The 14,875-nt window shown below is 50.8% G+C and overlaps 1 protein-coding gene and 1 long non-coding RNA gene across 3 annotated transcripts in view; one reads left to right on the top strand and one right to left on the bottom strand.

Moving 5' to 3' along the window:
* LOC309533325 overlaps window positions 1–14,875 on the bottom strand; it is a 428,448-nt gene that overhangs the window by 399,044 nt on the left and 14,529 nt on the right. The gene's annotated exons all lie outside the window — the stretch shown is intronic.
* The window catches only part of CCDC50 (coiled-coil domain containing 50), a 54,627-nt gene that overhangs the window by 29,752 nt on the left and 10,000 nt on the right, over window positions 1–14,875 (top strand). The window contains exons 5-8 of one of the 2 annotated variants that reach the window (XM_082224286.1): window positions 22–139; window positions 4,534–5,322; window positions 11,685–11,803; window positions 13,271–13,315. In XM_082224286.1, the coding sequence (XP_082080412.1) occupies window positions 22–139; window positions 4,534–5,322; window positions 11,685–11,803; window positions 13,271–13,315 (1,071 nt within the window). The remainder of the gene's footprint in view (window positions 1–21; window positions 140–4,533; window positions 5,323–11,684; window positions 11,804–13,270; window positions 13,316–14,875) is intronic. The other variant, XM_082224287.1, reaches the window with a different exon arrangement.

Raw genomic sequence — 14,875 nt, 5'->3', positions numbered from 1 at the left:
TGACCTCCTTCCTTCCTTTAGGACATTGCTCGGATCCTGCAGCAGAAGGAGCTTCAGGAGGAGAAGCGTCGGAAGAAGCCCCACCCAGAGCCCTTGCAGAAGAGCACTTACGATGAGGGGTACTACCCGGAAAGCAGAGGTAAGCGGGACGTCCTCTAGAACCAGGAGGTTTTGTGGTCCTCACCGCAGACCCAGAAGGCTCCGCATTGCATCTTCGCCCTCTGGCCTTCCAGCCCAGGAGGTTTTGTGTCTGCTTGTGGGTCGCAGCAGACGCTAGAGCTGCCTCCGCCAGGTCTGAACAACTCTTTGAACTCTGCCGAGTTTCCGAAACCTCCGGTGTGCCTGTGGACCTGTTGTTGCTACTGCCAGGGCTGCAGGATGTTCCCTCCTCTTTCTGAGCTGAGCTTTGCTTTGAGAAGCACAGGTGGTCATCTTGGGGGCTGAGGGATGTGCTTCAGGTGGGATGTGGGGCTCTCGCGCGGCTCCCGACCCCGCCGCTGCGGGGGTTGAAACCGTAAGGGGGAGCCCCTCATAGCGTGGACCCCCAGGGGTCCTCTAGCCCAACCCCCCCCCCCCAACGCAGACCTTGGCACTGATGCTGCCCTGTGCCTCATCCTGGCAAGGTGTGTTCTCCTGCTTTTATTCTGGGAAAGCGCTGGAGGTTTCTGGCATGACGAAAAATCAATTATTTTTGGAGGAGGACGGATGCAATGAGAGCCGGACGGATCCTGAATCGGGGACGCTTGCGGGATTGCCTTTCTGATCACCGCCAAATGTGTCATCTCTGGAAAGATGATTGCTTCAGACAAGAAATTGCAGAGGCTTCTCTTCTCTGAAATGCTTTTGCGATCAAAGACAGTGTGATCCTGAGGGTTTCTGTGGGCACCAAATTGCTGATTTGCTTTCTGGTTGCTGGTGGCAGGTGCCTCTGCCTTGCCCTCGTTCGCACATCTGCACAAACCTCTTTTCATAGAATCATAGAATCATAGAGTTGGAAGAGACCACAAGGGCCATCGAGTCCAACCCCCTGCCAAGCAGGAAACACCATCAGAGCACTCCTGACATATGGTTGTCAAGCCTCTGCTTAAAGACCTCCAAAGTAGGAGACTCCACCACACTCCTTGGCAGCAAATTCCACTGTCGGACAGCTCTTACTGTCAGGAAGTTCTTCCTAATGTTTAGGTGGAATCTTCTTTCTTGTAGTTTGGATCCATTGCTCCGTGTCCGCTTCTCCGGAGCAGCAGAAAACAACCTTTCTCCCTCCTCTATGTGACATCCTTTTATATATTTGAACATGGCTATCATATCACCCCTTAACCTCCTCTTCTCCAGGCTAAACATGCCCAGCTCCCTTAGCCGTTCCTCATAAGGCATCGTTTCCAGGCCTTGGACCATTTTGGTTGCCCTCCTCTGGACACGTTCCAGTTTGTCAGTGTCCTTCTTGAACTGTGGTGCCCAGAACTGGACACAGTACTCCAGGTGTGGTCTGACCAGAGCAGAATACAGTGGCACTATTACTTCCCTTGATCTAGATGCTATACTCCTATTGATGCAGCCCAGAATTGCATTGGCTTTTTTAGCTGCCGCGTCACACTGTTGGCTCATGTCAAGTTTGTGGTCAACCAAGACTCCTAGATCCTTTTCCTTCAGCTTGCGTGTGTCGGGAAAGCAGAAGGTTCTTGTCGAGGTCTCTTCCTGCTTGTTGCTGCTCAGAAACCTAAGAGGAAACTGCTGGATCAGGCCAGAGGGAGCTTCTCTAGTCTAGCATCCTGTTCTCACTGTGGCTACTCTGATACAACAATGCGTTGCCAGCACAAGAGTGATCTCTCCTCCTCCGTGAGTTTCTCTCATCCTCTTTTAAAGCCATCAAGGATGGTGGCCATCTCTGCCTCCTGAGAGAGGGAATCCTAGAATTGCAGAGTTGGGCGTAGGGCCGGGCGATATCTGGTTTTCAACATCGCAATAGATCACCAGCTAAACATCGCGATATATTGATATGTCACAATGACTGAAATAAGGACCTATGCACAGGCATCGTCGGGCTTCGCGTTTTTTCCTGCATTGTGAATTTTGCCGACGCCCGCTCTTGCGATTTGCTGCCCTCTTCAAGAGACAGGGGAGAGCTGAGGTGGCAGAGTTAATGGGCTGCAGGAGTCGAGAGTAGCCTTAGCAGGCTTCACGGTTTTCCCCACAATGTGATTTTTGCATTGCACAAAATTAGGAAACTGACATCACAATCACAATACAGTGGTCCCTTGGTTCTCAAACTTGATCCGTTCCGGAAGTCCGTTCCAAAACCAAAGCGTTCCAAAACCAAGGCGCTCTTTCCCATAGAAAGTAATGCAAAATGGATTAATCTGTTCCAGGCTTTTAAAAACAACCCCTAAAACAGCAATTGAACATGAGTTTTACTATCTAACAAGACCACTTGAAGGCAATAAACAATGTAGTGCAGTCACACAGTCAATCACTCGGTAGCTGAACTGGGTTCCACACAGTCACAAAAACAAAACAAAAAAGCCACAAAAAAAACCACAAAATAAATAGCAAAAACAGACAGACCTCGGTGTAACGCTCAAAATGGAAGTGTGGCGCTCAAACTGGAACACTGACTTCCGGGTTTGCAGTGTTTGGGTTCCAAGTTGTTTGAGAACCAAGGCGTTTGAGAACCAAGGTACCACTGTATGGGCTTCAAACCAGTTTTGGATGATATATCAATATATCGCCCAGCCCTGTTGGGTGGGATCCCATAGGTCATCTAGTCCAACCCCTTGCAAAGCAGGGAGTTCCATAGTTCGTGGTGGGTTTTCCCACCCAAGTGGAGGAAGAAGGGCAACCCCCCCCCCCATTTCCCTCTAGATTTGCGCTTCTTCTTAACAAGGCAGCCTCAACCCGCCAAATATTCCTCCGGCGCAAGCATCTTTTGCATGCAAACTAATAATGCTTCCTTAGACTAGAGTGGACTCAAAATATCACATTAGCCTGCTAACCCAGTACGGCCACCTTTGGTTGCGTCGCCATCATCACCCACCTCTCCTGCCACCAGGGATGGAGATCCCTTTAGAAGGAGTCGCTGGAGCCGGAGCCTGTGAGCAGGGCTGGAACGATGGCCCCTCTCCCCGGTGAAGGGGGCCAGGGGTGCCTTCTGAGCTGCCATGGAGGTCCAGCCGTGAGCCAGAAAGGGCAGCGGGGAGCCTGGTTTTCACGTGCCGCTTTCCAGCACACTGGGCAGCCCCTGAACACCACCCCTCTTTGAAAAAAAATATTAATAATAATAATAATAATAATATTATATTATTTATACCGCGCCCATCTGGCTGGGTTTCCCCAGCCACTCTGGGCGGCTTCCAACAGAATATTAAAATACAATAATCTATTAAACATTAAACGCTTCCCTAAACAGGGCTGCCTTCAGATGTCTTCTAAATGTCAGGTAGTTGTTTTATCTCTTTGACATCTGGTAGGAGGGCGTTCCACGGGGCGGGTGCCACCACCGAGAAGGCCCTCTGTCTGGTTCCCTGTAACCTCACTTCTGGCAGAGAGGGAACCGCCAGAAGGCCCTCGGCGCTGGACCTCAGTGTCTGGGCTGAACGATGGGGGTGGAGACGCTCCTTCAGGTCTGCTGAAATCCAGAGCCCCAACTCACGGGGAGAGACCGCAGCTCAGGGTTAGAGCACCTGTGTCTCTACCTGAGAGCAAATGGAACCATACAATGGCAAAGTTGGAAGAGTCCCCCCAAAGATCATCTAGCCCAACTTGCCCCCGCAAAGCAAGAGGCAGTGGGTCCGTGGAAGACCCCCCCTCTCTGCTTGAGACCTTGCCATTCAGAGTAAACAGTATGGGGCTTAGTGGACCAAGGATTGGACTCTGTGTATCCCCCCCCCCACAATTTTTTATTAATTTTCCAAAATTTTGAGCAAACAAACAAATATACATCTGATCTATACTTAATCCAATCTTAGTAACATTGTTAAGTGACGTCCTCAAATCCCCCCGGCTGAATTTCAGTGTATATCATTGTAACAGTTTTCCAAAACCAATTTTCTCATATAATTAACTTAATCACTTAACATCTTACTTTGTTTTCATTTTGACTTTAAACATATTCTTCTCCAACATCACATATTTAAATCCTAAGACTATCTATTATTTGCAAGTTTTTCCAATTAAGTTATCTTAACATATTTAACTAAATAGTCTTTGAATTTCATCCATTCCTCCTGGTACTCCTCCTCCTTCTGGTCACAGACTCTTCCCGTCAGGTCGGCTAGCTCCGAAAAGTCCATCATCTTCATCTGCCATTCCTAACGATTGGACTCTAATTAAGGCAGCTTCCAATCTGCTGCATTAGCTTTGCTACCTTTGCATGCTTTTCCTCATCCGCCTCTGAGCCTCCCGGCCTTTCCTTTGCTGCTGCTGCTGCTCCTCCTTCTGCTGCCCCCCTTCCCCGTTTGCATGCCATTACGTGGGCCGTTAACCTGTGTGTCACTAACCCATCTCGCTTGTATGTCTCACCCCCCACCCCTTGCTCAGACCGCTCATGCGGGAGCCCCCGGGAGCAGGCTAGACCTCGCCAAGCCCAGAGCGGCGAGAGGGAGCCCCAGAGGCCGAGGGAACCCCGACGGGGACCCCCTCTATTGTCCGAGGGGCTGGACTTGGAAGTTTTGGGGAGCTCCTCAGAAGCGAGGCAGGCCGGAGGCGGCCGGAGGGAGAAGCAGGACAGGAACCGGGGCGGCCGGGAGAGGCCTCGGAGGCCTCCTTCGGACACGGAGGAGGAAAGCCGTCGGGACGGAGACCGCCGGGAAAGGAAGCCGTCCAGCCAGGAAAGACATTGGCGGCCCTCTTCGCTCGCGCTGGACGAGGAGGTCCAGCCCCACGCAGGTAGCGACATGGGGCGGAGAGAAAGGAGGCCAGGGAGCCGAGAGGGTCGCCGCAGGACGCCCCCTTTTCCGCTGGACTGGGAAAGTGAAAGGGTGCACCTGGACAGCGGTGGCCGGCCCCGTAAGCCCCGGGAGAGGCGGTCCCCTAGCTCAGAGAGGTCCCCGCGGCCGACACACCTGAGTACCGACTGGGAGGAAAGGCACCGGCTGGGCCGCAGCTGTTCCCCAGACCCGGATCGCCAGAGGCGACCACCCCGCCAGGACCGGGAGTCGCCCAGGCCCCCCTCCCGCGACCCCAGGCTGCAGGACCTGGAAGCACCAGCACCCCGGAGAGGTGGCAGGAGGGACGGAGAAAGGGAACGTCGCAATGGGGCCAGCGCCTCTCCCTCCTCGCACTGCGGGGAAGACTTGGGAGCGGATGCCCAGCGCCGTAAGGATCCAGGTAACAAGGTGCCCGCGGTGGGCACTGATTTCTGGTGAAGGCATCCCTGCAAAATCTCTCCTCCTCTGGTTCTGTTGGAAGTTAATTCAATTTAATTTACGCAAGCTTGGTTCTAATTTTAGCCTGTTGCTGTTTTAACTTTTCCGAAGTTTATTGTTGTTGGCTTTTCTCGGCGGTGATGTTATGGCTTTTACCTTTTTTTTTTATAAACTGCTCTGAGATGGCGTTTGCTTGTCTTTTTGACATTCGAGCGGTGTATACATTTTACGAAATAAATAAAACGGTTCCTGCTTAGGCAACCCACAAAACATACACCAGGTAGAGAATCCCAGCTTTGTTTGCGTGAAAGTCTCTGGCTTCAGGTAGGAACACGTTAAGTGCAAATTTGTGCGGCATTCGTTTCTGTGGGTTTTTTTAAAAAAAACAAACCATCAGAGTCTAATTCTGGCCCTGTTAGTAATGTTCTGCATATTTCATATGTGCTGGAGAACTGTCAGATTCCAGCTGAAGGAACCTTCCGCCATTCTGAGGATTCCAGCTGAAGGAACCTTCCGCCATTCTGAGATATATCGAAACGTCGCACAGACACCCCGACTCTTACACGGGAAGACACCCGAAGACACCAAAACCTGCATTCCTGTACCCGTGAAAATCTACGAAAGCATATATATATATATATATATATATATATATATATATATATGCAGGTTTTGGTGTCTTCGGGTGTCTTCCCGTGTAAGAGTCGGGGTGTCTGTGCGACGTTTCGACGAGGTCTCACTTGTCATCTTCAGGCTGGTGCTTTCGGCTTCTTGTTACTGGAACAGAGCAGAATCTGGTGTTTGAGTTCCTATAAATACTGTTGAGGGGTGTGGTGTATAGCCTCCAACGTTCTGGGCAGAGAGGAAGTTCCTAGATTAGTGTGCCTTTTCTTCTTTTGTTCCTTAATTACTTGAGGGATATCTTGAGTGATTTCATGAGTGATATTCTGAATACCACTGGGTGGGTCATTAAGTGTAGATTAGTTGCTAAAGCTTTCGTGTCTTGACCTCTTGAGCTTGTGAAGAGTTTTTCTGAGAAGAACACAAACCCAAACTTTGGCTCAGATATGTTGACGACACCTTTGTAATTTGGCCACACGGGAAAGAAAAACTAGATAGCTTCCTCACACATCTCAACAACCTACACCCCAAAATACAATTCACTATGGAAATAGAAGACAACAACCAACTCCCCTTTCTTGACGTCCTAATCTACAAAAAACCTGATGGCTCCCTAGGACACACTATCTACCGGAAAAAAACACACACCAACCGCTACTTAAATGCACAATCACACCACCACCCTGCACAAATAAACTCCGTAGCCAAGACTCTCATCTCCAGAACCAAACGCCTGGCTGACAAAGACCACTTGACAACTGAGTTACAGAATCTCTCAAATGTGTTAATCGCCAATGGATACCAGAAAAACAGGGTTACGAAGCTAATCCAAAAAGAAACACCCCCCAAAAACCAAGACACAGAAGAAAACAATGGCATGGCCCTCCTTCCTTATATCAAGGGCACTACAGACAAAATCAGCAAAATCCTCCATAAACACAATATCAAAACAGCCTTCTGCACCAACCAAAAAATAGCCAATATCCTCAGAAACCCAAAAGACAAAATCCAGCTGGAAAACCAAGGGGTCTATGAAATACCCTGCAAAGTCTGCCCAGCCACGTACATTGGACAAACAAACAGACGAATAAATGCACGTATCGCAGAACACAAGAATGCCGTCAAAAAAGAAGAAAAAACTTCCTCTCTTTTCCAACACATGAAAGAAACAGGACACGAAATTAATTTTGCAGATTCCAAATTGCTCTTTAACATGGAACATCACCACAAGAGAATAATCATGGAAGCCATCGAGATAGAGAAACACCCTCACAACATGAACAAGCGTGACGACACGTCCCGCCTGCCAGACATCTGGAAATTAGCCCTCCCCACAAAAACCGACACCAGAACCAGAGGCACACAGAACGCCGTCACCAATCAACCACACCAGACCCAAACCCAGACCCTCTCCACAGACATATTACAGACTCCATCCAGTAGCCAAACTATAGTGGCACCTCCGGATGCTGCACCCCCCTGCAATCCCTACACAGATCTGGCTGGCACAAGGCACAAAACCACAGCTCGCCCCTATACACGAAGCCAAGCCAGAGCACAACTAAATGCAGCACAGCCATCTTCTCAGAAAAACTCTTCACAAGCTCAAGAGGTCAAGACACGAAAGCTTTAGCAACTAATCTACACTTAATGACCCACCCAGTGGTATTCAGAATATCACTCATGAAATCACTCAAGATATCCCTCAAGTAATTAAGGAACAAAAGAAGAAAAGGCACACTAATCTAGGAACTTCCTCTCTGCCCAGAACGTTGGAGGCTATACACCACACCCCTCAACAGTATTTATAGGAACTCAAACACCAGATTCTGCTCTGTTCCAGTAACAAGAAGCCGAAAGCACCAGCCTGAAGATGACGAGTGAGACCTCGTCGAAACGTCGCACAGACACCCCGACTCTTACACGGGAAGACACCCGAAGACACCAAAACCTGCATTCCTGTACCCGTGAAAATCTACGAAAGCATATATATATATATAATTTGATTTGTCTCTGTTTGGCTTTCCTGGTTCATTTTCCCTCCAAGCTGAAACAGAAGACAGTCTTGAGCCTGAAAACAAAGGCCGTTCTGTCAGACTGGGGCGGAAGATGCAACAGGCCTTATTTTTCCACACAGGAGGAAAAAATTAGGCGTTCTTGGCTCCCACGCCGACTCCAGATTCGCTTCAGGCCAAGCGCTAGCAGATTGCAAACCAGCTTAGAATGGTATACTTAGGAAAATCGTATTCCTGCCGCGATGCTTTTCCTGGTTGCGCAGTGACATTTTAATCGGCCGCTATATCTTGAAAACAGCTCTGCTTTGGACGGTTTTGCAACATTAGCGCCAGGGAGTTTTCTGCTGCTTAATGCCCTCCTCTGTCGCTCCTCCATCATTTGTATTGTGCTGAAACTCAGGCAGCTGCTTCCCAGATGATAAAAACACACAGGCCCCCGCCCAGAGCAGCTGGCGGTCGTGAAACGGCACTGATTCGAAGACTCGGAGGCTGCACCCCGCAGCAGAATAAAGCCGGTTTTCCAAGTAATACTTTGGAGCAGGCATGGAAGGAGTCTTGTCCTCTTGGTGGCTGTTATGCTGGGATCCCGTTAGCATTGCGAGGGATCCCAGAGCCAGTAAGGTAGACGTTTGTAAAAGGATTCATGACATGGAGAAGCTGGACGGAGAAAGCTTTTTCTTCCTCCTTGCAATGGCTGTGCAAGTTGGCCATTAATTTTAAAATCCTCATAATAGGCTTAGTGGCAATGCTTAGCCTCCTTCTCCGGCCTTCCAGCTGTGTTGAAAGGGTCTGGTGGGAGTTGTAGTCTGAACATTGTGCAGGGTTTTCCTGAGTGTTCAGCAAGTGCTTTTCTCTGTATTTGCTGGAACAACGACCCTGAAAGGTGGGTTGGTCAAAAGAACAACTCTGGGCGAGTCCCAACAAAATCTCGAAAGCACAACAAAACGTCAGACATTTAACACTTCCTCCGCAGGGCTGCCTTCAGATGTCAAACAGTTGCTTGTTTCCTTGACATCTGACGGGAGGGAGTTCCACAGGGCAGGCAGTTAATTCCACAGGGTGGGTACTCTTCTCGCCCCCATGTTGCAGGTGCATGGCGGATGGACTGATCTTTGCAATTTTCCACACAAACAACACGCACGCTGTTTTCGGTGGTATTTCCCCTTTCAGTTTTTGCGATGTTTGCCGTGGCTGAAAATAGCTCCCGTCTATCTGTGAGCAGATGCTTGCATCCTCTTCCTGCTGCTGCTTCTAATCATAGCTGGCTCCCTCTTGCAACCCGAGACATTGCCAGGGCTGTGCGGGAGAAGCGCCGAAGCCCCCTTCATCGGCCTCTTTGCACACTTATGGAGCTACCGTATTTTTCGCTCCATAAGATGCACCTGACCATAAGACGCACCTAGTTTTTAGAGGGGGAAAGCAAGGGAAAAAATATGCTGCGCAGAGCATGTAAGCGGCTCTCACTTTTCTTGCTTCAAACGCTTCCGTCCCTCCTCCCGCTTCGCTGAGAAGCCAGCAGAGCAAGAGCGATAGCTGCGCAGCGCCTCTTCTGCTGGCTTCCCAGCAAAGAGGGACGAGGGACGAAAGGGAGCCCTTACAAGGGAGCGCTGAGCAAAGCCTGGCAGTGGCTCTTGCTGGCTTTTCTGGGAGATGTGGGAAGGGACAGAGGGCAGCCTGTCAGTCCCTTCTCCCTCCTCAGGGAAAAGCCCCCAAGAGCCGCACACACGCTCCACGCGGCTCTTTAAAGGGAGCGCTGAGCAGAGTCTCCATAAGATGCACACACATTTCCCCTTACTTTTTAGGAGGGGGAAAGTGTGTCTTATGGAGCGCAAAACACGGTACTTTCCGGCGGGACTTATTTAAGTCTGTGCGTTCCTTCTGCACCCCGGGTGCTCCTGCAGGTTGGAGCGAATCCCTCCTGCCTGCCTGGACCAGTTTTAAAATTATCTTCCACCCCAGCCATCTGCAGCCTGAGAGCATGAGAGCATCTGTGGCCACCTGGGCCAGCATCCTGTTTTCACAGTAGCTGACCAGATGCCCTGAAGGGAAACCCCAAAACAGGATCTGAGCATGAGAGCCCTCTCTCTCTCTCTCTCTCTCTCTCCCTTCCTGCCTTTTCCGGCAGCTGAGATCCAGGAGCACGGCTGCCTGCCTCCGAGTGTGGAAGCAGGGCAGAGCAGTCGTAGTTAGGAGCTGTTCATAGCCCTCCTCCGTTTATTTGTCTAAAGGGGTGGGGAGAGACCCCAGAGTGCACAGAAGACCCCTGGCTGCGCCACATGTTTCGAGTACTATAACCCTCTGTGACGGGTGACTTGCAATTGTGTGCATGCATTCATAGAATTGGGACCACCAGGGCCATCTAGTCTGACCCCGGCAACGCAGGGCTCTTTGTGTCTTGTGTCAGGAGTCTTGTGTTCCACCAACTGAGCGATCTGGAAGCCTCTCAACTGGGCAGAAAGTCGCCCAGGTAGTTGCCTCCTGCTGAGTCAGACTGGCCCATGCAGTTCAGTATTGTCAGCACAGGCAGGCAGCCATTTCCCTCCTGGGTTAAATAATAATAACAACAACAACAACCGCAATAACAACAATAACAAAATCATTATTTATACCCTGCCCATTTGACTGGGTTTCGCCAGTCACTCTGGGTGGCTCCCAATGAAAGATTAAAAATACATTAAAACGTCAGACATTAAAAACTTCCCTAAACAGGGTTGCCTTCAGATGTCTTTTAAAAATAGGATAGCTGCTTATTTCCTTGACATCTGATGGGAGGAGATTCCACAGGGCAGGTGCCACCACCGAAAAGGCCCTCTGCCTGGTTCCCTGTAACCTCGCTTCTCGTAGGGAGGGAACCGCCAGAAGGCCCTTGGAGCTGGACCTCAGTGTCTGGGCAGAATGATGGGGGTGGAGACGCTCCTTCAGGAAACTGGGCCTTTGAGGCCGGTTTTAGACCAGAGGCGTTTCCAGCCTTGCCTGGAGGGGCTATTGGAGATTGAGCCTTCCTCATGCAAGGCAAGGGCTCTGCCGCTAAGATTATGGCCCTTCCCTGACTTCTGGACCAAAGTGGGATAGCGTAGGTCAGTTAAGGAGGAGGTGTATTCCATGGAGAAAGTTGCAGGTGGGCAAAGCCTCTGCCTGCATCCCTCGCGGGATGCTCTGAACTGGAATAGATGGACCAACATCAAGCATCTGTTCAGGGCTCCGTGCAGCCCCCTTTTGCAGCCTCTGGTCCCCCAAAGCAGGAAGACACACAGAACATAAGCAGATCCACACAGTCTTCGTAATTTGCGTTACAGTGGTGCCGCGCAAGACGAAATTAATCCGTTCCGCGAGTCTCTTCGTCTTGCGGTTTTTTCGTCTTGCGAAGCACGGCTATTAGCGGCTATTAACGGCTTAGCGGCTATTAACGGCTTAGCGGCTTTAAGAAAAAGGAAACAAACTCGCAACAACTAGCAAGATGTTTCGTCTTGCGAAGCAAGCCCGTAGGGAAATCCGTCTAGCGGAACGACTCAAAAAACGGAAAACTCTTTCGTCTTGCGCGTTTTCTGTCTTGCGAGGCATTCGTCTTGCGAGGCACCACTGTACCTTGGTGCAGAACTATTTTTTTATTTGTGTGGGTAGCTCTGAATTTAGCTGGCACATTATTTCCCCTTCTGTGACTGAGGAATGTGGCTTCTCGTCTCTTAAGGAACGAAAACGCGGGGGACGAAGGATGCCAGTTACCACAAAGGCCGCCCGGCAGCCCCCCAGGACCAGGAGCTCTACGATGCAGAGATCGCCCGGAAGCTGCAGGAGGAAGAGCTGTTGGTGAGTGGGACGGATTTGGGCTTCATCCCAGAGACACAGAGAGAGTGTTTTGGGGGTGGAAGTGACTCTGAGTTTGGAGCACTGAGCAGCAATCAGTAACAACAAGCAGCGCTGGATACCATTAAGTGTTTCAGCAGCACACGCTTCACTGTGATGCAACAGCAAAAAAGCTAATGCGATTTTAGGCCACATCAACAGAAATCTAGTGTCCAGATCGAGGGAAGTCATAGTCCCACTCTGTTATGCCCTGGTCAGACCACACCTGGAATACTGGGTCCAGTTCTGGGCGCCACAATTTAAGAAGGATGTTAACAAGCTGGATGGTGTGCAGATGAGGGTGACCAAGATGATCAAGGGTCATGAAACCAAGCCTGATGAGGAACGGTTGAAGGATCTGGGGGTATTTAGCCTGGAAAGGAGAAGGCTCCAGAAATAATACGGTTGTTGTCGTTTAGTCGTGTCCGACTCTTTGTGACCCCCTGGACCAGAGCACGCCAGGCCCTCCTGTCTTCCACTGCCTCCCGCAGTTTGGTCAAACTCATGGTAGTCGCTTCGAGAACACTGTCCCACCATCTCGTCCTCTGTCGTCCCCTTCTCCTTGTGCCCTCCATCTTTCCCAACATCAGGGTCTTTTCCAGGGAGTCTTCTCTTCTCATGAGGTGGCCAAAGTCTTGGAGCCTCAGCTTCAGACTCTGTCCTTCCAGTGAGCACTCAGGGCTGATTTCCTTCAGAATGGAGAGGTTGGATCTTCTTGCAGTCCATGGGACTCTCAAGAGTCTCCTCCAGCACCAGAATTCAAAAGCATCCATTCTTCGGCGATCAGCCTTCTTTATGGTCCAGCTCTCACTTCCATACATCACTACTGGGAAAACCAGAGCTTGAACTGTACGGACCTTTGTTGGCAAGGTGATGTCTCTGCTTTTTAAGATGCTGTCTAGGTTTGTTATTGCTTTTCTCCCAAGAAGCAGGCGTCTTTTAATTTCGTGACTGCTGTCACCATCTGCAGTGATCATGGAGCCCGAGAAAGTAAAATCTCTCACTGCCTCCATTTCTTCCCCTTCTTTTTGCCAGGAGGTGATGGGACCAGTGGCCATGATCTTCGTTTTTTTGATGTTGAGCTTCAGACCATATTTTGCGCTCTCCTCTTTCACCCTCATTAAAAGGTTCTTTAATTCCTCCTGACTCACCAGCACCATAACCTCCTTCAAATATCTAAACAGCTGCCCCATGGAAGTTGGAGCAAGCTTGTTTTCTGCTGCTCCGGAGGGCAGCCAGTGGGTGGGTCCCCTAGTCCAACCCCTGCAATGGCTGACTCACAGCTAAGCCATCCCTGACTGGCCAACTTCTGCTTAGAAACCTCCAGTAAGTCCTAAAAGGCTTCAGCTGGAAAGAATCGCAGCTGACCAACCACGCCTGGGATTCTTGTTTCATAAAAGCTCTTTGTTTTTCCTCTTGTCTCCTCTTCAGGCCAGCCACGTGGACAAGAGAGCAGCGCAGGTCGCCCAGGACGAGGTAGGCATTTGCATATGCAAATAAGGGAATGGGGCGTGTCTGCCTTTGGAGCCGAGGAGGCAACTGGCTTTCTGAGATCTCGCTTCTTAGTGGAGCTCCAACTCCAGTCTCTTCCCACTGATCCCCCTCCTTCCCCCCCTTTGTGTTCAAGCTCAGGCTTGCAAATATCTCTGCGTAGGGAGCCTGCCAACAGCTCTCCCCTTTGCATCTGCCATTGGCTGCCTCTCTGCACTGCCCCCCCCCCCAAAAAAAAAGCTGGCCTCGCTCAGAGCCAGACCCAAACCCTCCTTCCTCCATGCAGGGAAGGGATCCTGGCAGACCCCCCTGTGTTGTCGTGGTGCTAGGATACTCTTTGTTGACCTGCCGCCTTTCAGCCGAAAAGGCTCTCTGCAGTAAATATGCATGTAGATACAAAACGGTGCGAACGATGAGAATTGAACAGGGATGCAAAAGCAAGCAGTGAAAGAGATGAAAGCATTTCAGCGGTAGTAAAAAAAAAACCCCGAATGCGTCCATGCTGCTGCCCAAAAGGTGAAGAACATTCCCCGCAAAAATGTGAAGATGAGAGTCTTTGCCTTACGAGGGTCTCTGGCGGGGGGGGGGGGAGAGGAGCAAGGCAGGTGGAAAAGTTGGCAGCCTTCGATGGGGAGCTTGCAGCCTGCAGCCTTCCATGTGGCATCGCCGCTCCCCAAGAAACTTGTTTTTGGTGGTGCAGGGAAGACAAACCATTTTCCTGCAGGCTGGAGAGGCGCCCAGGAGAGTTTTCTGGCCGAGGGAAAGTGCGTGGAGGGCAGAGCGGTGGGGCGGATTCAAGTCTAGGGCCAGGAGGGGGAGCACAGCCCTAACAACGTACCTGGCTGCAATTGGACACATGTGGGTCTTTTCTGCCCTCCAGTTGCCAGGGTGGTGAATCCCGGCTTACCACTTTTGCTCTCCGTTGGGACCCATTTTCTTGCGTGTAAACAGGGGTCCCTGTCTCGCTCCCCCAAGCAGTTCAGATCCTAGACCCCTTTGGGCCCAAATGTCTTGCTTTCAGCTAGCCAGCCAGGGGACCTACGGAGGTGGTTGGAGTCCCACTCTTGCATCAGCCTCAACCCCCGAGGCCAACGCTGCAACTTGTCCCCCGGTGTGGGAGGCCGTGGTTGTGGCCGAAGGACTTGCCTCTGTTTTGTTCAGAGGCTGCAGCAGTTGCCCAGTTGGGTTGTGGCCTGTAGCCACACGTTGTTAAACTGTGGAACAGCCCCTCGGGTAGCTTTGAAAGACAAATTCGCGGTGGGTAAAGCGGTCAACTTGCTCTGCCCCCGTGACCGGAGACAGTGATGCCTCTGAATGCCAGTTGCTGCAAACGATCGCATCATACGGTTCGAAGGGACCCCGAGGGTCATCTAGTCCAGCATTTCCCAACCTTGGGCCTCCAGCTGTTTTTGGACTACAACTCCCATAATCCTCAGCTAGCAAGACCAGTGGTCAGGGATGATGGGAATTGTAGTTCAAAAACAGCTGGAGGCCCAAGGTTGGGAAACACTGATCTAGTCCAACCCCCTGGAATGGAGGATTCTA

Source organism: Podarcis vaucheri (genome assembly GCF_965113315.1).
Source record: "Podarcis vaucheri genome assembly, chromosome: 5".
In the NCBI taxonomy this organism is placed as follows: domain Eukaryota; kingdom Metazoa; phylum Chordata; class Lepidosauria; order Squamata; family Lacertidae; genus Podarcis; species Podarcis vaucheri.
Note: the sequence above shows the minus strand (reverse complement) of the source record. Positions and strands in the feature narration are given on the sequence as shown.